This window comes from Strongylocentrotus purpuratus, unplaced genomic scaffold (assembly GCF_000002235.5).
Source record: "Strongylocentrotus purpuratus isolate Spur 01 unplaced genomic scaffold, Spur_5.0 spur5_scaffold_7, whole genome shotgun sequence".
Classification (NCBI taxonomy): domain Eukaryota; kingdom Metazoa; phylum Echinodermata; class Echinoidea; order Camarodonta; family Strongylocentrotidae; genus Strongylocentrotus; species Strongylocentrotus purpuratus.
This window is the reverse complement of record NW_022145613.1, coordinates 28482505-28503830: the sequence shown is the minus strand read 5'-3', so window position 1 is coordinate 28503830 and position 21326 is coordinate 28482505. Positions and strand designations below refer to the sequence as shown.

The 21326-nt window shown below is 36.5% G+C and overlaps 1 protein-coding gene across 1 annotated transcript in view; it reads left to right on the top strand.

Moving 5' to 3' along the window:
• LOC100893967 (atrial natriuretic peptide-converting enzyme) overlaps positions 1-21326 on the top strand; it is a 37544-nt gene extending 16218 nt beyond the window's left edge. The window contains exons 5-26 of the mRNA XM_003725066.3: positions 1878-1945; positions 2545-2671; positions 4224-4302; positions 4930-4959; positions 5542-5574; positions 5933-6085; positions 6670-6864; positions 7557-7676; positions 8188-8295; positions 9157-9252; positions 9799-9909; positions 10632-10742; positions 11607-11714; positions 12390-12521; positions 13067-13183; positions 15178-15300; positions 15890-15979; positions 16449-16544; positions 17022-17100; positions 18450-18727; positions 19381-19523; positions 19815-21326. Coding sequence (XP_003725114.3) covers positions 1878-1945; positions 2545-2671; positions 4224-4302; positions 4930-4959; positions 5542-5574; positions 5933-6085; positions 6670-6864; positions 7557-7676; positions 8188-8295; positions 9157-9252; positions 9799-9909; positions 10632-10742; positions 11607-11714; positions 12390-12521; positions 13067-13183; positions 15178-15300; positions 15890-15979; positions 16449-16544; positions 17022-17100; positions 18450-18727; positions 19381-19523; positions 19815-19976 — 2559 coding nt within the window. The 3' untranslated portion in view covers positions 19977-21326. The remainder of the gene's footprint in view (positions 1-1877; positions 1946-2544; positions 2672-4223; positions 4303-4929; positions 4960-5541; positions 5575-5932; positions 6086-6669; positions 6865-7556; positions 7677-8187; positions 8296-9156; positions 9253-9798; positions 9910-10631; positions 10743-11606; positions 11715-12389; positions 12522-13066; positions 13184-15177; positions 15301-15889; positions 15980-16448; positions 16545-17021; positions 17101-18449; positions 18728-19380; positions 19524-19814) is intronic.

Genomic DNA, 21326 nt, shown 5'->3' with positions numbered 1-21326 from the left:
TACCCCCTTTTTAGTTGATCTGTGCATGGACTTATGATCTGTGTAAGATGTGCTGAACGCTGCTCGCTCGAATTCATCATGTTCATTGCACATTTTATCCAGGCATCCTCTATTTTCTTTTTTTTCTTTTCACATAGTCATTGGACAGAAATAGTGGATTTATGCACCAAATCTCGGCTCTCCCTTGGGCGTCGAGACATTTGCTAGATGGGTTGGGGCCAAAGTATACGGTCCTGTATTCATCGAATTTTATGACCATAATACGCTTTGTCAGTCGCAGGGCATAGCTTTTTAAAGGGAGCTTCACCCCAAAGGGCATTTGTAGATCATTTTAATTTAAAAAAAAAAAAAAAAATCAAAATTATCAAGTATTGCCGAATCATTCACAGAGGACGGATGCCTATTCATCTTTCAGTTTCTCTTGTTTGAGTGCATCATCATTAAGCATCTTTAAAAAGTACTTTTAAATACATAAATTAACACAACTACTACAGTGTACTACAGATACAAAGCCAGCTACAAACATACCTCTTGTTCCTGAAAGAAATGTTAGTCCTCGTCAATTTCCAACACTTAATGAACTCTAAACTGCAAGCTTGGACTAAACAACAATACCACACCCCTACCCTAACCCTTACCTTTTACCTCAGCTTAAAGGTAACCTTAACCTCTAAAACCAATTACATCCCTAAACTTAAACCCGATTGCAACTTAAGGCTTAACCCTAACCCTGTACTTTGGGCGTAATAAAGCCTGGAGCAATTGTCGCCGGAGCAACATTTATGATCAGCCCATATAAATCATATCTCTCCAACCATACAAAGCTTTCCACAATAATTTAAGCCTCTTTTTTTTTTTTTACTAATTACGTTCTAACCTTTAAAGCCTTGCTTCGCTCTTGGTATATTCCAAGCACGTTGGTACATGGGGTCCGTAAGATGAAACTCGGCGAGGGTAAGTCTGTACTTCGCAACCAATCTGCCATGGTTCTATATGCATCATGCCAGTCATGCTCTATTTCTCTTAGCTGCTTCTTCATCTTGCGATGGGTTTAGACACGGTGATTACTAGGACTACCCCAGACATTGTCAAACCCTGGATGAGATCATGATGATCAAATTGCACTATTTCTGAGAAGTCAACCATCGTGTTGAACTTCATTCCATAAGTCATTCACGGTATGGGGTCATCGAGCCATCTTCATATTTGGGGTGCAAACAGATATGATGCATAATTAATTAATATCTAGAATTATCGGGATGGTTAATTCCCCCTCCGCCCCCTGCTGAATCGCCGCCCTTGATTCTAAGAAGACAGTTGGATTTCGTCATAATAGCTGCAATGAAGATGCCCCTGTGAAAGTGTATTATCGGTTGAGTTATGACCAATTATCTCCTGTTTTTTCTTAAGCTATATAACAAGTCATCAGCATCATTGTTCTTCTTCTTCTTCTTTTTCGTCTCATCCTTCGTTATCATTATTTTCATTATCATTAGTAGTAGTAATAGTACTTTTATCATCATTATTATTTTATTATCAGTATCAATATTGTTATTGATATCATTATTATTATCATTATTATTAATATTATTATTATTATCATTGTTGCTGTTTTTTTTGTTATTCTACAGTAAAAAGAAGTGCATTCGAGCCCCGACAACAACCCGCCATATTTTAGCTAACCCCTCCTAAATCGTAGATGATAATGTCAACATTACGAGAGTGCTGTACTTTTTATGCAATTCTCATATCGATCCATTAATCGCATTCATCCATTCTTGCTTATGATTCTCTCCCTATTGCTCTTTAATACAATCCATTTAACATGTCATCAAAATAATCCGTGCTCTTATTGCCTTTATCATTTCAATTTATAGATGGATGCAGTCTTTATGGACAGTCGTCTTGCGAGCAGTTATAATGCAACAACGGTCGATGGTTTTCGGTAAGATAGTATTTTTCAAGAAATGCGATTCACAAAAGGTTGATGGCTTCGCCAACATAATTACGCATCCATGTAAATAACCCTCTACAAGATAGAGCTTCAACTCAACCTGACAAATGATTCAATGATACGTTGGAATATACCATTATCGGGTGAATGAAATGTTGCTAAACATGGCCGCCTTTTTTGGTGCGGTGTGGCAGGATTTTTTATCTCTTTTTTCAGGTTGAGTTGATTCCCAAACATTGTAATATACAATAATGTATCTTGTCAACTTTGAGTCAATTTGGAAAATAATTACTGTGCCCAAACGCGATCACCTTTTGCTACAAATTGAGCAAAAATCGTCCAATTTGGACCAATATATTGCCCAGAAGCTGTTCAGACACATAATCATTTACTCTCATGTTGGCCAATTTTGCTAAAAGTGTGCTAAACGTGAGATAGTGGATGTTGCTCTTTAAATCAAAATATAAAGAGAAGAAGAAAAAAAAATACAAAGTAAAGAGAAAGGCCAGTATTACGTCTGTTTGATTCTCTTTTGAGTTCCCTTCTTTTGTTTTGATTTTTTCTTGATTTTTTTCTTCTTTCGATTTCAGGTCAGGGAGTGTGATTGTTATGTTCAAGATAATCCTGACAGACATTCCGCCTAAGTTCATTGCTCTTCCATTCACATCCAACAACCGAGTCAAAACCAAAGAACACATCAGACATATTATCAACAAGGTACGTACGTAAAGGATATCCCAGTGGTCGAAAACCCACGAAACAATATAATTTACAAAATTTGTTAGACCGACAAAGCCAAAAGGGGAAGATATACAAAATATAGGCCTCTTGTGTCGTCTGTCTTGAGACCCCCTCCCAAGACTAGCAGAAGGCCCACGAGACCGACATTGTGGTTCTCGCGTGATGTCGGTCCCGTGGGCTGTGGGCATATAGTGAACCTTTTAAACAAGAGTTGTCAGAACACCCTCAAGGCGGTCTTGATAGTAGGTTGTACGTAGCGCAGTAGCGTGTACTGCGCCAGAGACATGAATAGATTATCGCATGAGAAATAGGATATATACACATGTATATATATTATTTCAGGTATACACATACTCGTCCATTTCCTTTATACGTGGAATAACTTCTACTGCTGATTTTAATAGCAACAATTAATAAAAATTTCCGAATTGTAACTTTGAACAGGCTTATACTTTAAGTTTACTGCGTTTATATAATTACAGCTCCTTGTTATTCAAAAGATTTCCATTTAAAGGCCGAATTTTCTTCACGAGCGAGCACTATTGTTATTCTTTAGACCCAAGCTGTCTGGATTCTGGTTTCTCTTTCAAATCAACCAATATTTGTTCAAATGTGTCGTCCCCGGAATATGATAATTATGATTTATTTGATAAATCGATTGAAAGATGTATTGTACGGATTGACGAAGGATTTAAGATGACCCCATTTATCATCAATCTGGTTAATAGGCGCATTGATTTCCTTTAATCCTCCGGTTAAAGAAAGGAATCATCACCATACCTACCTCCGTAATCAAAACATAAATATTTTACAGAAAATATAGGTCACTAAAAAGATGGGTCGTCAATGTATTTAGCCTTTCCAATCATCCTCGAATCAAATTCAGTATTTCAGTGTCACATTTAACCCTTTCAGTACTGATTTTCGTCCTTGTCATATGCTTTTATATAGGAGACATCCGGTTCCAGTAGGCAATGGTTAAATTTATGTCACAATATCTTTCACATTTATTTCAATGGTTTGTGTTATGTCTAAGGATTACTTATCAAGTGCCTCTAGATCAGACTTGCTTTTCGGGTTACCAGCTTAATTTAACAAAAATGATGTTTGGGAATGTTTAAATGTGCAGGAATACATACATACAGGCGGTCTATATTCCCAAATATAAGAAAGTGGTTTGTTATTACTTACTCGCTTATCTTCCAATGATATGTAATTTTTCAAGAATTTGTCAAAATATTACCTTATTTCTGATTTTGGTTCAATGCCTTTCGAAGAACTAAAAAGGTCTTCTTGGTGAATGAAGTATTCCCTTTTTTTGTATAAGAGAAGGTAAAACATTTGTGAATTTAAATAACATTACAAAATGTTGTGTGCTGTATGAAAAATGAATATTGACGTAAATACTAGCCTACATCAAATATTATAGCATTTTCATATTGATACAAGCTTTTCCAAAGCAACCCATCTACCAATGTAAGCAAAACACGTCATTATCTTGCTTTTGACCTTGTTGTTATTTTGACAGACGATTCATCTTCACGCTGCTGGTGCAGGAACCCAAGTAGGAATCGAAATGGATTTAAGTTCGCTTATCATTCATGAAGGTAGGTACAAGGGTGAGAAGATGATAATTATAATTATGGTAGTTGGAATAATGTTGGTGATGAGAAGGAGGAGGAGGAGGATGAGGTGGAGCTAGAGGAATTGTGAGGGAGAAAAAAAGGAGAAGATGATAATTATTATGGTAGTTGAAATAATTTTGGTGATGAGGAGGAGGAAGAGGAGGAGGAGGAGGAGGAGGAGGAGGAGGAGGAGGAGGAGGAGGAGGAGGAGGAGGAGGAGGAGGTGAAGCTAGAGGAATTGTGAGGGAGACAAAAAGGAGAAGATGATAATTATTATGGTAGTTGAAATAATGTTGGTGATGATGAGGAGGAGGAGGAGCTAGAGGAATTGTGAGTGAGATAAAGAGGGGAAGAAAAAAAAAGAAGAAGATGTAAAAAAACTAAAACACTTGAAGAATGAGAAGGAGATGATGATGAGGAAGATGATGTTACTGATGATTATCATGTTTGTGTCTGAGGATATCATCATGTTAATATTCATTCACGTAGCTGTTACCAGAAGATAGCAATTTCTTAGTCTTACCAGTAAATGCTTCCACAATGACCGACCGAAGTATTCCATGCTAACACGACTCACCATTCTACTTATTCGTTCATCCCCTGTTTTAGTTTCTTTACAGCGCGATGAAGAAATCGAAGGTGAGACCCGTGCAAGGTTTTTCTTTTTTTTTCTTTTAACGAAGCAGTGAATAAAGACAAGAAATAACATTAACAAATTAAAATATGTATTTGAAGCACGAGGAAGCCTAATCGTATATCACAAAGGAATCAGGTAATGTACACCATGCCAATACGGTTGATTTTTCGAAAGTCTTCATGTAAGGGATTCTTTGATGTATAGTATGAAAATCATATACCTACGTGTAATGAAATAACCTACGTAATGTTAGAGTTTGACAACAATTCCGTTTACCGGAAATTAGAAAAAGATCGATATTCGCCGAGAAGAAATTACATTTAGGCCACTTGTACATTTTTGTTTAATGTTTCTTGATGCTAGATAACACAACAAAAATTCAATACAGAAAACGTTCGTCTAAAGAAATATGTCATTTAAGAGGGTTATTTATTTCCATCGTTCAGTTATAAAAATCCATTTGTCGAGTTATAATTTAGATTTTCTACATTTTTATGTATAAGTATCTGCCCGTATAATAATTATTAGTTATCATTGTCCATTTCTAATGAAAATGATCTTTTATTTTGCTGTTCTCTCTTTAGAAAACCTAAAGTGCGATATTCCAACAGAAGACGGTGAGTTAATCAAAAAAGTTTGATGAGCACTAAAATGACAATTATTGCCTTCAATTCATGTGATCAAAATCATCCATCATCTGATTCAAAATCTATTGATTTGAAATCAATTTCATATCGGTAAATGGTTGAATATCGAAGCGGGGATGATTTGCTATTTTTTTATACGTCTATTTAGCCAACAAGATCTAAAAATAAACACAATAGTCGGGCAGAAGGAGATTGGCTGGGCTCTTGGCCCATTTTTTGGTTGCAGACTTAAGTGATTGATCATAGAAACGTCTATTACAAAATAAAACGTACGAAACATTCACCTCATTAAATCACTTTCTCTATCAATATTCCTTTATCCGTTTAGTATATACCTACCTTAAAGAAGGCGACATCATAAATGTTACATCGCCATGTTATCCCGAGCTCGTCATGCTCGGCAACGGAATCAGCAGGGTCTTCGTAGCACCCGAGGGAAACAGGATTAAAATCTCATTTTCCGAGTTCAGATTCGAAGACGGTAAGAAGTACACAACATTGTTTATCAAAAAAAAAGTGTAACATTTCACAATTTGAAAAAGAAATATATAGAAATAATTTATGAGAGGAAGAAATAAGGTTTTAAAGGACGAAATGTTGAAACAAAAAATGTTTATATATATCATTATCATATAACAATTGACATTGATTCATTTTATTTCTGTTCATATCGCAATTTACATATCTATTACCGATTGATGCCCGTGGTACAAGGGGCGTCTTTTGCTGACACAGGAGTGCGTCAATGACTGTCGTGGGTTTTGACGTAACGTGCAAAATAAACAGTTTATACATCGGTCGGTTCTACACGAGACCTTATTTTGATTACATTAGTACCTGCGCTTATCATGCCTGTTAAGGAAATCAAGGCATAAGCAAGTAATCTAAGGCGAGGATGGATTATTTTTTGTTCAATATTACACTTACATGGAGCGTCAAATTATACCGCGTCAGTCGCTGACGGAGTCCTACGTCAAGACAAAAACGCCTCGTGTGCACCGGGCAATGGGTTTCAGTATCGTCAGCAATCCAAAAGATGCTTCTCTTTATCATTGCTACTTACAGAGGGAGAGTACCTTTATCTCGGTAGTGAGCGAGAGCCCGACGTCGTGGGGACGTTCATCGCCCGATTCACCGGCTACGACCTCCCACCCGATATGATGAGTGCGGGCTCGGGATTGTGGATACGCGGATGGTCCTATAATGGGATCATTGGTGGTCTTTTCGACGCCCAGATTACCGTCATCAAGAACGAAATGGGTAATCGCTCTCGTGATATACCAATCTCACTACATCCGGACACCTACCCCTGGACATCCACCCCCGGATAACCACACCCAGTCAACTACCCCCTAGGACAACTAACCCCCAAGGCAACCACTCTCTAGGACGACTACCCCCGGGACAACTACCCCGAAACAACTACCCCCTAGGACAACTCCCCCCGGACAACTACCCCCTAAGACAATTACCCCCAGGACAACTACCCCTTTAAAGGCATCGTTTAATAATGTTAAATCTGAGAAGCATGGCCGTACGTGTTATCAGTGTCTCTGATATGGTGTAATATTGAAGCCCTAAAAAATCTCTCTCCCTTTCTGTAACCCCTCCCCCTCTCCCTTTCTCTCCTATTTCTATCTCCCCTTCCCTCATCTCTCTCTCCCTCGCTCTCTCTTTCTCTCCCCTTTCTGTCCCCTTCTCTCTCTTTCTCTCCTATCTCTATCTCCCCCTCCCCCGTCTCTCTCTCTCTTTCTCTCTCTCATTTCTGTCTCTTTTTTTTCCCCTTTCTGTCTCCACCCCTCCCCTTTCTCTTTCTTTCTTTTCGTTCTTCCACCTCTTCTAATTCCGCATTTTCTTCCTCATCACCACCCCCTTCGTTATACACTGTCCCTCCCTTGCACAATATATACAAGTGCGTTAACCAATTCCTTCTTCCTCTCTCCCTCTTTCAGTTGACTTCGATTGTCCACCCGACACAGAGCCTTGTCGGTACGCCCTCAGGTGTTACTCAGAAGCAGATCAGTGCGATGGCCATACAACGTGTCCAAGTGGTACCGATGAGTTAGGTTGTGGTAGGTAGGCCCGTCTCTCATCTTCCTTTTCGTGTTTCCTTTTTGTTATAATTTTATGTCAATATCGCCTTTATTGTGCATAAACAAAAGGAATTACAAAATAAGTCAGGGTTACATGACAACCCAAATTATACAATGTAAGACATATATGTACCTAACAGACTAAAATAAAAAATAAATATACAAAAAAAAAGTATTTTCGAACAAATTTGAAATTAAAAGTCTCTTTTTTGTAAATGAGCTGGCGATAAATTTTATTTACCGTTGATGTATTAGTACCTTTGAATTTATAATGTGTTTTTCAACAAGTTTCAACTGCAGTACTATTAAGACACAAGTCTTGAAATTCGAACTTTATTTGAGCATGTATCAACAAAATTTGAATGCAGTTGGTGCAAATAAACCCTATTACCAATACTAGTTACATATAATATATATATAATTATTAGGATTCAGTATTATTGTTACCTTTGTTTTGGCCTACTTTTCAATTATCTTCAACAAATTCCAGATTGCTATCCTCCTCTGTCGTACTTCAAGTGTTCAGACGGCCGTTGTCTTTCTCGCCAGTACATATGTAACGGACCTCAAGGGTGTTCAGACGACGAGGCGTACTGCGGTGCGTATATATATATATATATATATATATCTTACTCTCTCTCTCTTTCTCTCTCTTGCTTTCTCGCTCCTTCCTTCACGCCCACTCTCTATTCCCCCTCCCATTCTCCCTCTTTCTCTCTATCCCTCTATCTACCCCCCAAACGAAGCAACATTAAAAAAAAAAACGGGGGCTCATTTGATTATGAACATTTTTACCACTTGATGAAATTACATATAATGTTATGAATATCCCTGGTTAATAGCGATATGCGTAGTAATCATTTTCCCCCATTTTCTGTCAAAGTTGAGAACAGTCATCATTGTTGCAGCTCAACAAATGAAAATCTTTGTTCCCATTCAGTGTAAAAAAAGTTATTTCGACCTGATCATGACGATTCGTTACATTAAAAGGTATTATATTTGCTAGATTAGGAAATCCGTTAGGTGTAATGTACAAGAATCAAATACTGAATCGATATCATTGGTTGAATCAATTTTTATTTGACAAACAAGTATAAATGTGGAATCCTATATTGGTGTAATGAATTCTTTGTAATCGTGTCATACATATGACCGCACACAATGAAATTATTATTTGAACTAATCACTGACCAATAGGTTAATCGTTAAATGAATGAATAAATAAAAATTAATAAAAGAATACAAATAAATGAATGAATGATATATATTATATATAATAATAATTTTAGTTAAAGCTAATATTTATATGCGCCTAATACTTTGTTTCTAGGCGCAGTACATATTATTCCCCCGGTCATCGGATTCAGGCTTACCCGCTCACAATATATGCGCATTCTCCACTCCCTGTGGAGCATTTCACTTCAATATATAGAATGATTATGTTTGCTATCTTTTACAGGTTTTACCTGTCCAAATGGGAAGAACATAACAGATGTATTCATGTGCGATGGTTTCAACGACTGTGGGGACTTTGCGGACGAGCGGCAAAATTGTTGTAAGTTATCTTAGCTTCGATGAATCTCACTTTTGGTTTGATTCAAAACTATTTGCAAAGCCATAGCTAGATACGAATGGGAGAGATAGAACGACAGAATAATCATATTTTGAATTCCGCATGCGCCTATAGAACAGTTATTTTGCCTTTTTCAAAAGCTTCCTCAGTGTTCTCGTTTTTCTCATTTATTTTTTAGCAACATATTGTCGGTTTTCTAACTAAATGCATAACTTTAACCATGTTGAATCCATGTTGATGTAATTCGTCATATTGCATCTTGCTAATCATTTGTTATCTCTTCATGGTCTTTCTTTCTTTTTTTCTCCCCCCCCCCCTCTCTATTTATATCCCTCTTCCACTCTTACTCTGTTCGTCTATCCATTTATCCGTCCTTCTCTCCCTAACCCCCTTTCTCTCTCTCTCTCTCTCTCTCTCTTTCTCTGTCTATCTCCCTGTCTCTCTCTCTCTCTCTCTCTCTCTCTCTCTCTCCCTGTCTCTCTCTCTATCTCTCTCTCTCTTTCTCTCTCTCCTTCTACTTATCCATAGCATGTGATCAGGAAGATCAATGGCAATGCCCGGATGGAACGTGCATCTACAAAAACAATGTATGTGACGGGTTTCCTCACTGCCCAGGAGGGGACGATGAGACAGACTGTCGTAAGTCGGCGATTTTGTTTTAATTGTTCAATTACTACGAGTAGAAACAAAGCTCTCCGGTGTCAGAAAATTGTTTCATGGTTCATTTGATTGTATCTGTCGATGTAAATAAAATAAAAAATCACAAATTCAATGGTAATAAAATAACATGAGCAAAAGTATTATGGATCTATATAAAGGAAACTTCCTACAAACCATGTGGAGAAGATAATGATGAGGAGGTGTAAAATAAAATATATCTGAAAGCTTTTTGTGTAAATTCGACAGAAGTCGACTTATGTGTTTACACAAGAAATGAGGTGATAGAAATAAAAAGATTAAATATAACGACAAATAAAGTGTGAAGAATATTTTTTCGAAGAGTACATAAGACTTGTTTGATATTCTCTACAGAGAGATGTGAGTTGGTATAGTAATACCGTCAGTGGTACACTCAGCTCTTTGTCGTTTAAAACCTGACTCTTAAGCATTATAGACCCCAGTTCAAAACTAAGTCACATCTTTAGGATTGCGAAATTAAATATAGGTCCAAAGACGAAAATAACATCCCATCTATAAAAACAACGAATTAATTTCATACATACACTTAATGATTTTGGTATTTCCAGTGGTATAATTGTACATTTGGGGACTTTTTAATCGTGTTTAAAATCTGAATAAGTTAGATGCCATTGCAACTTTAATAGAGAGATTCATATCATTATCTCCCCCCCCCCCCCCAGAATGTGAAAGCTGGCAGTTTACATGTGGGGACCGTACATGTATTCCGTACTGGGAGCGTTGTGATGGTAATACTACGTGTGCAGATAACAGCGATGAACAAAACTGTCCAAGTAAGTCTTCTTTTTATAAAATAAAATCATATATCATAAAAGCTATATAAAATCTCATTTTTTCATGATCATTTTGTCAATATGTCCCTGTTTATGACAATCACTTCATTCTATTTGACATTAATTAGTATTCTTGAGCCCATTGAGGAAGATAGTTCGAGTTCATGGAATATCCTGTCAGAACCCCCTTTTCAAGAAATTTATCTTCAGTCGATATTTTACAGAGCTATGATCAATAGTCGTTTACGGGGGCTTTTAAAAATATTTTTTGTGTTGAAAATTTCTCTCTTTTTTCACTGTAATTTTGTGCTATGAAATGGTTTAGAAATCTCAATTCTTCAGTTTCCCAGAATGTTTGAGCTGTACAGAGCTTCATCGTTTACCACTTCAGTGTATTTATATATATTGATTCGTCCATTTGCTGTTTGTTTATTTACTTATTTACTTACTTACGTAAATATTTATTGATTATTTCTAATTTAATTGATTGATTAATTTACTTATGTATTTATTTATTCATTTATTCATTTGTCCAGTGTATTTTTATTTATTGATGTGTGCATTTGCTGTTTGTTTATTTACTTATTTACTTACTTACTTAAGTAATTATGTATTGATTATTTCTAATTGATTGATAATTGATTAATTTACTTATGTATTTATTACTTCATTCATTCATTTGTCCAGTGTATTTTTATATATTGGTTGGTCCATTTGCCGTTTGTATATTAACTCATTTACTTGCTAACGTACATATGTATTGATTATTTCTTATTGATTGATTGATTTATTTACTTATGTATTTATTAATTTATTTATTTGATAATTTGTATATTTCTGTTTGTTTTTTACCCGTTGCTACAGAGTGCCCAGGGCGACTTTTCCAATGTGCCTCGTTTCAGTGCCTCTCAAAAGACCTTATATGTAACGGTGAAAAAGAATGCTTTGGCGGTGATGATGAACAAGATTGTCGTAAGTTTGTGTACATCAACAATTATTATCCGGGAGATTAACCACCCTCAGGGGATTTTTGGGGGGATTTTTGTTGTTGTTGATTTTGTTGTTGATAGATTTTGTTTTTAAAGCATGGTTTATCTCGAAAATCCCTGATAAGCAAAATTAGTAATGCTTCTTATTTATTTTTAGGAGGTGTATGATCTTGGCTAATCGTCAGGGGGATATTCCCCCAGGTGCCCCTGGTTACCATGAGCTTCTTTTGCTCCCTCTAATGATTGTATACCGGTCGACGTTCCATTAACATTTGAGTAAAGTCAAATGATTTCGTCATAATAGTTAACCAAAGATTATTAGTCAACGGTAGATAACTAGAATCGCTTCGCTAATGTACAAGGGATTCAATAGAGCTATTTTGCAAGATCACACCGGGCCACCCCGACAAGGAAAGAAAATAAAACGTTGTATTTTCAGTCTGCAATCGATAAACATCCATTTCGTAGTTTAGACTGTCAAATGCTACACTGAATGTAAAAGATAAAACAACACAGAGACTTCATTAGATTGACGTATGTATACAGATCTGTTCGATTACAGGAACGACAAAACTCGTGTAAACAGTCATTAAACCTTTATATCACCCAAAAGAACTTCAATTAATGAGCTCCATTCTGTCTAATTTTCATTCGGTAGCTCCTCCAGCCGAGTGTTTAGAAGGTGAATTTGCGTGTGACAACGGAAAGTGTCTCCGGTCCAGCTTGGCGTGTGACGGGATACCTCAGTGTATCAATGGAACCGATGAAGCATATTGTGACGACGACGAAGGTAGGTCGTCTACTACTACTACTACTACTACTACTACTACTACTACTACTACTACTACTACTACTACTACTACTACCTACTACTACCTACTACTACTACTACTACTACTACTACTACTACTACTACTACTACTATTACTACTACTATTACAACTACTATTTCTACTACTACCACTACTATTACTACTACTGAATTATAACCATGATAAAAATGAAAAGTTATAATAATAATAAACATAATTATGATAATAGTGATTATAATAATAATGACAATAACATTCTTGATTTCACAAAGGGCCAGATACCTAATGCCTCAACAAACGCCTTTCACATATATTTTTGTTTCGGGAGGGGGGGGGGCTGTATTTATACATGTAGGCAACATGTTCTACTGAAATAAAATATAAAAGTAATAAAGATTTAGATACTTGCTTTTTTCTGTTCATCAATAATATATTTTACCGCATACATAATGCCATACAGTGTTTGCAATAATTATTTGCAAGTTGATTGTATAATTTTGAAAAATTCTCTTCCCTGGTTTAGATTGTGAGTTTCGCTGTGATGACGGAGAGTGTATTCCAATTGAATGGATTTGTGACGGCGTCGCAGATTGTATCGAAGGCGAGGACGAACCCGACTGCGACCAGGTAGAGCCTGAACGTACGTTACCACATACTGGTGTGTCACATTGGTGTTAGGTGTTAGTGTTCATTGTACATGTGTTTAAATGCTGTCGCTTACGTAGGCCTATTGGGTGTAACCTTAACAGACACAGATGAGTTCAATTGGTCTTCGGCGTTACATCCTTAGGTTATATGCCTTTTTGTTATGTATTTTCAATTTTTTCAATTTCAATTCATTTATTTTTTCCTCTTTCAATCGTTCATATTTACAATGATGGTATATTTTAACATATTCACATATTTATATACATATAGATCAATTTGCACAATACAATACATTAAAAAATAAACATGAAATTGAAAGGGAAGGAGGGCCGACTAAAAAGCAGAGCTTGTAGGGTGTAAGCCCCCCTGTAAAAGTAATTATCATGAATTATCATTTTATGAGAAAACAAAACAAAAACAACAATAATAACAGTAACTGATTCAGTAATACAAAAAAAAATAACTTTTAAACGCAAAACATTGATAAATACATACATGTTTATAAAAAGAAATAATCAAAGTTGCATAAAGTCACACTACAAATTATATTTGATTGAGGAATGCAATAGCATAGTAACTATTCAGAAGAAAGCTTTTAAGTCTCCTTTTGAAAATTTGTATCGAATTACACTGTATAATATCATTTGAAAGAGAATTCCACAGTTTTGGACCTGTAAAAACAAATGTCTTTTGTGCAAAAGATGTTCTATTTAATGGTAAATGAAAAGAGCTCGCCTGGCGAGTGAGGTAACTATGAATCGAATCATTTCTTACGAACATATCATTAAAAGGCAAAGGTAATTGTTTAGTGTTGAGCTTGTACATTAACTGTCCAAGCTGAAAAATATACAAGTCTTTAATTTTCAAAATGTTATTATTCAGAAAAAGATTATTCGTGTGTGCCCGGAAATCTGCATTATTAATAATACGAATCGCTCTTTTTTGTAATATAAAGAGTCTATTAATTTGGGAAGTTGTATTCAATTTTCAATTAGAATAATTTTATTTCCATATCTCAATCGAACCATGAAAAATGCTTACATAAAATATCAAATGACCTATTGGAATATTAGAACATAAAAAATGAAACTTATTCGCATTTATACAATAATAAATGTCGATAAGTAAATAAAAGAATATTGAGCGTACGTGACGACATACTAGTGTGTCACATCGGTGTTAGGTGTTACATGTTACGTGTTTGTCATGTGTTGAGTGTACATTTCCTTAAATTTCCGTATATTGCGATGCTTAGTTGACATGCGTATTTCAATGTTTTGAGTGTGCACGTGCATTATCATATAACGATGGGTCAAATGGGTGATAAGTGTCGTCAAGTGTTATAAAATGAACAGTTGATTTACCCACGTTTTTGGTGTAGATTAAGCCCCCATCACACCAAACTAGTTTTCAAAAACGCCCTACCCTGTCCTAGAAAATCGTAAAACGGGTTGTGGTCGGGGTAGAATGTGTAACTTCGGCAAATTCAGGTCTATAATACGTGCCATCTCGCCTGTCCAGTCAGTTAATATCAAGTTCGGATCGGGTGAATTTGGGCAGGCAGTCAGAGCCAGTCCGGATCAGTTTAAATCCGTTCTTTACCTAGTTCTTCCTCGTTCCCAATACGTCCAAACCCATTTTAACTAGTTCGGAACTTGTTTGTTCTATCCACCTTGTTCTAAGTGCGAGTTCAATCACGCTCTGGCTCGAGGGCTGTAAAAACAGCACCTTTTTGCCATTCCTCATTCCCGTTCAACGCTTGAGGATGTTGTCTCGTCGAAGTCGATTTTCGGACAAAACAGTTCAGAGAATAACTTAAGAAGTTTTGAATATTTCAAATTCATTTTCAGTTGTTTTAAGGTAACACACGTAAACCCATGGGCATTCTAGCATCAATCAAATTTGTGTCAAATTTGATCAAATGAAATATAAATTCATTTAACCTCATTTATGCTCATCTCTTTACACACACACACAATCTCATAGCCTGTGAGGACGGGTTTTTTCGCTGTCCGGATCGAGAATGTATCCCGGATATCTTCGTTTGCAATGGTATCCGAGATTGTAGGGGCAGTGCTGATGAGCAGAACTGTACTGAAAATGCAACAGGTATCTTTTTCGTTTACTATCGTAGTTCCGGGGTCATCCCACTTTAGACCGACATCTCAAAAGACCAACAGCCCAAGAGACCGATAAAACAAAGAAATACATTTTTAGAAATATAGAAAAGAAGAAAGTTCTGAAAACCCCCACGAGACCAGTGGGTCACGAGACCTACACGATCCATGAAAGAAGATAGAAAAGTGTCCATCTTGTAGGCTGTCGGTCTCATCGAACGTTGGTCTGTCGGTCTAGTAAACTCCCTGTGTATGGCTAGAAGGCCCATGAGACCAATATTGTCGGTCTCCTTTTATATATCCATCTCGTGGGCTGTCGTGGGCTGTAACCCATTTTCAAAGCAGTTTTTGTGTGTTTGTTGTTTTCATACATAAATATGAATAGATTATGATTATTCTATTCTACAGTTTGATTCTTTTATGTTGTAGGGTTAATTGAATCATGTTTTAGTTGGGATTTCAACGTTTTGTTGACACTGAATTTTCCTTCCACAAATCTAAATATTTAATACCTTATTTCCTCAGTATAGTAAATTCTTTGTCACTCAGTGATGCAACGTATCGATATCTTTTGTCTATAGATCTCTGCCGAAATTTCGTCGAAGATGACTACTTCGTTTGTGATGGAAAGGAGGACTGCCCTCATGGAGACGACGAGAAAAATTGTCCAGGTATACTTTTGTCTAACTATTACTGTAAAAAAAAAATTCTAAATCTTTCTTTATACAGGTAAATTTTCGTATCGCTGTATCATTGTTTCCACAGTTCCCCCTCGTTATGCTCAAGTGATTATTCATTATTCATTATATGTGTAGATTATATTTATAGATTAACGTCTTGTCAAAGGATGTGGTAAGCTAGGAACCTAACTATATAGACCTTTTGATCCAGTGAAAGTATCTATACCATACCACATCATTAAATATGTTTAATAATATGATTCCTTGAGGAAGATGGATCGTCTGAACACAAAACAATTATGAAAATGTTTGACACTCAATATGGTTTACACGTAAAGCACAGAAATCTGCAACTTTTCATATGAATGATTCATTTTATATCAGGCCATGGCATATCGAATATTTTGATGTGCGTGCAGGCGCATAGTCACAGTCCTTTGTTAACTTATTTTAATTGCAGTTTGTGGAAAGCGACCTGGTCGCCTGCGACGGCGTCGGATGCTGGCTGGGAGAGAGACATCGGCAGCTGAGTATCCGTGGCAAATATACTTAGCGTGTGAGTAGGGTTCAATTAAGCGAAAGAATGCTCAAAAATACCACCTTCGTTATAAACAGCAGATTCTCTTTACTATCCAATATGGTTCAGATCATCATGGACAATTTTGTCCAGAATTATGTTCAAATTGTGTAAATGTATTTTGCATTTTGTGTTGAATTGGCTACATACATGTATGACCATAGTAATGCTTTTATTTCTCACTATGGTGCTAGGAGTGTCAATCTTTGATAGATAAAGTGCAGTGTAAAAGTTCACTGTTAATGTATAGCCCAATGGCAGAAACTTGAAAACAAATCATTTTTATGACTTTGTAGTTTCTTCTCTCCTAATTCATTATGAGGTGTGTTTAGGGTTAGCTTAAAAATGTGAAAGCCATGAGTTTACTTTTTAGAACGTATATTTATTATCACATTAAACCTACTTATCATATATGTAGGCCCTGCTCTTGAAATCACTTACATTTCTTGCTTTCAGCCCAGAACGATACTGAGAGTGTGAGTTGTGGAGGGGCGATAGTCAACCGCCAGTGGATCATAACTGCGGCTCACTGCATGTAAGTTCTATCTTTAAGTTGTTAATCACAACAGATTTTTCTAGAGTTCATTATGCTTATAAAGCAGGGAGACACTCGAAAACAAAATCTGGCAACCGTTACCGTTGGTCTATATGCATTTTATATAAGGTGTTCTTTAAAATGTGACAACACCTTGTTACATGTACATCTTGAAGTGATGTAAGAACATTTTCTGGAAGACTGTATCTGATTATATTAGATAGCTTAGACAGATACCGAGATGTGATTGGTCCAGAGCTCGTCACGTGATATCAATTGCGGGGATCCAAATTGTTATATTTTCCTGGTTGGTTATATTTTCCTGGTTGGTTATATTTTACCGGCTGGTAAAATGAATATATTTTTAATCAATGCATGTCGCCCTCTTGAGGACTGTATGTCACCAATTACACAACACACATTACACCATTACCGAGGGTCATTTTATTTTTTCAATATATTTTTTTTCATGAATTTTTTTTTCCCTTGAAATTTTTTTTTCTCCACATTTTCTTTTTTTCTCCAAAAATGCTTTTTTGGTTAAATTTTTTTTCCCCAAAAAATGTTTTTTTGGGTAAAAAAATTTTTTGTAAGGTTTTTTTTTCTTTCTTGAACTATCTCGACAGATTATTTTTCCGTAATTTTGATTGTCCCCGAAAAAAAAGGGAACAAAATTTTCGGGCAAAAAAAAAATATGGACCCCCCCCCCCCCACAAAAAAACACACAAGGCTATCTAATATAACAGTTATTGACTGGCAGGGGGTATATAACATTCTTTCCCCTCGTGACCATATTTTCCCTCAGCGCTGCGCGCTTCGGGAAAATATAACCACTTGGGAAATATAACTCCCTTCAGCGGTCCAAATAATATTAAATTACACCCCCTGCCAGTCAATAACTGTATAACATCTGTTGACGATCCAAGTACCTTTGACAATGCGAATTTCGCCTTCCAAATAAAATATGATGTGATTTCATTTGATTTAATCCTTGTAGTGTAACACATTTGAAACGTTGAATATTAAGAGGCGTGTATACCTTGACGGGATAACCCATGAAAGTTCACAGTTAGATTTTTGGTAGACAATAACTGTGATGTCTTTGGGAAGGAAAAGTTATCATGTTAATGACATCTGGGACCCGTTTCACAAAGCATTTTTTCAATGACAAATGACAAAAATCAGTGACAAACCTACTGATAACCAATCAGAAGCAAGGATTTCAGTAGCTTATACCAACTGTCATTTGTCACTGATGACAAGTTTTGTGAACACCCTCCAGGACTAGCATAGGCTACATGTTACATAAACCAACGAATTCGAATTACATTTGTATCTCCCCTGTGCAGAAGTACATTTCAAATTGGTAGAATGGTGGTCATCACCGGGGTCTCGAACCGATTCGAGTTCGGCGAGCACGGGCAGCTGGTCCATATCGCCGACGTGTACGAACACCCCGACTTCTACTTCAGCGGGTACTACTTGCTGTACGACGTCGCCTTGGTCAAGCTCAGAGAACCATTGACCATGACGGACTATGTTAGACCTATTTGCCTGCCGGACAGCGGTTTCGAACTGGGACCGGGAACGTATCTGACATCAACAGGGTTTGGTGAAACCGGCGCAGGTAATGTGTTGATTTTTTTTTTTTTATTATTATAGGAAAGAAAATAATAAGTCAGTAATGAAGAGTTTTATCTTCCTTTCCTCACGTTTACTTCCGTAACTCCTTAGTACACGAAAAAAGGTCACCCACTACCATTTTTCTTGACGTTAGATCTACGACATATTGTGCCGTTTCATCAGGCGACGACGACTCCGTGGCCCCATGTAGCTATCAATATCTGTCTATCATATAAATGCTTTACAAAATGTTTCGCATACAAAGTACAAATCGGATACGATCAAAAAGTTCAGTATTATATCTGAATTAGCTGCTTCCCATAAACCAAGAAACCATGGGGACACAATTTATTTGGCACAAATCACTTTGTTTGGCTCACTGAAACACCAAGTTTAAAGGAATACTCCCCCCTTATGAATTAATTAAAGATGTTTTTTCTTGATGCGCTTGAAAAACAATATGTTTCGAAAGTGATGTAAACAAACTTGAAATATGGCTTGAAACATATGTAATTTGCTTGTTTATTTCGCGATGAAATAATAATATTTCAAATGCACCACACTCACAACAAACATACACACACCTGCAACAACAGAAATTTTTATATAAAATATTTGGATGATTATTAAAATCAAACTTTCTTTGCCGACGTGTAGGAACCATATCTACTCTTTTAATGGAGACTCGGCTTCCGGTCATTCCATCAGAGGTGTGCGTTAGATGGACAAAACATACACTAGAAGACGTGTCAAAGGTCATATGTGTGGGATACGAGACTGGAGTGCAGGGACCATGTTATGTAAGTATGACAGTGAAACCGGTATATAAAGACCACTAATATCACTCAAGGGAGACAAGTAAAGTGTCGTTTTACATCGGAAGGTAGGCTTTCTGTAACAGGCGCTGTAACGGTCGATTGATAAACACATCGCGTATGTAATCTCTTTAAGTTTGTTGTTGTTTTTGCTGTTGTTTGTTGTTGTTTTTGTTTTTTGGTTCTTTTCATCTGTTTGTATTTCTCTGTATCTGTCTCTATCTGTTACCTATCTCCATTTCATGTTCCTGTTCCTGTTTTCGTCTTGTGTTACAGGGAGATTCCGGTGGCCCGCTGGTGGTTGAGAAGGACGGATCATGGTACATCGTCGGTATCGTTTCGGGTGGGGCCGAGTGCGGTGCCCCCTACAGTCCAAACTTTTACACCCGTGTGACCGAGCTTGTCGAGTGGATCAATGACGTCATCAATTTACGATAGCGCCGTGTTCATCAAATGGAGATGCTCTTTGGTTATTCAAAGATTCGCCCCATACGCCCCTGAAAAAAAGTTCGTGAAGTGTTTTAATCTCGTTCGTTTATGCGTGCAAGATTAAAATAGTTCAGTGCTAGGGTGGGTGTTTAACCCGATGGGTCCAAAGATGTTAGGTCGAGGAAATTTGTCCAACAAGAAGAAAATGTGGCTTGTGTTACATAGGTTAAAAATTCAATCACTGCCAACGGAAGCTTTAAATGCGGTCTCGTCATTCCCCTCCACCTTAATGCTTTGAGGAAAATACAGCGCCACTACAATTAACCGTTTAGTACAATGGAAATAATACTAACATATTTTATCTATTTTTGTCTATTCATATTTTTATCTAGAGAGGTAGCATTGCTTTCCACAGGGGTAATAAGTATATAACCAAAAGGTTTAAGAATGAAATCACAGAAAGAATTATTATTGTTTATACTAGATAATGATTTGAGACAACTACGAATAATCTATCAGAATAATGCAAATTCAAATCTTTCTTTGAAAATAGGAGAGAAAAAAAAGGAATTTAGAAGTAATCTTGAAACCTAATAGTTGAACCCAACAACAACACGACAAATGAGTTTTTGAAAAGAAATCCAATAAAAAAATAAGTATTTTATAAATAGCACTTTTTCCTTGCAGTGACATCGGAAAATCCATATCGATATGTCCGCTTTGAGTAGAATTTAAAAAATCGTCGAAAATATTCGAAGTCAAATCGCAGAATGGAGCACATAAATTGGTACCTGTTTGGTCATATCTTTTTTATTATTATGTTGAAGTTTTAAACAATCCATGTATTGCAATGATTCAGTCCTGGGCTGAGATAAAATGCAAAAAAATTCTCGACGAAGATGCTCAGCCGATCACATGTTTGTTGCCATTATTACATGACGGAATTGTGAAGAAATAAAAAGGTACTTCAGCATTTGCTTAGATAAGACCAGCCATGTATATACAGTACTTTTCGAACAGTTTATCCTGACCATTCCAATAATATTTTTGTCGGTTACGGAGTGTGTATGTCATGCCATCTTTGCCCATTTACTACTTTAAACTCAATTTATTCTGCTACTTTCATTTTTTGGGTAGTAAAATCACTGTATTTATTTTAAAAGTATATTTTACTTGCATTCTTTTCAGTTCCATGTATAAACCTTGTGAAAGGGTAATCAAGATTTGATGAATTATATGACGATCTTTATAACCTGCATTACTTTAGTCGCTTAGGATGGATGCCTATTCAGACACGTTTCCAGTTTGGACGTGCAGTGATGATGTATAAATCAATGCATGACATGGCACCAACATACT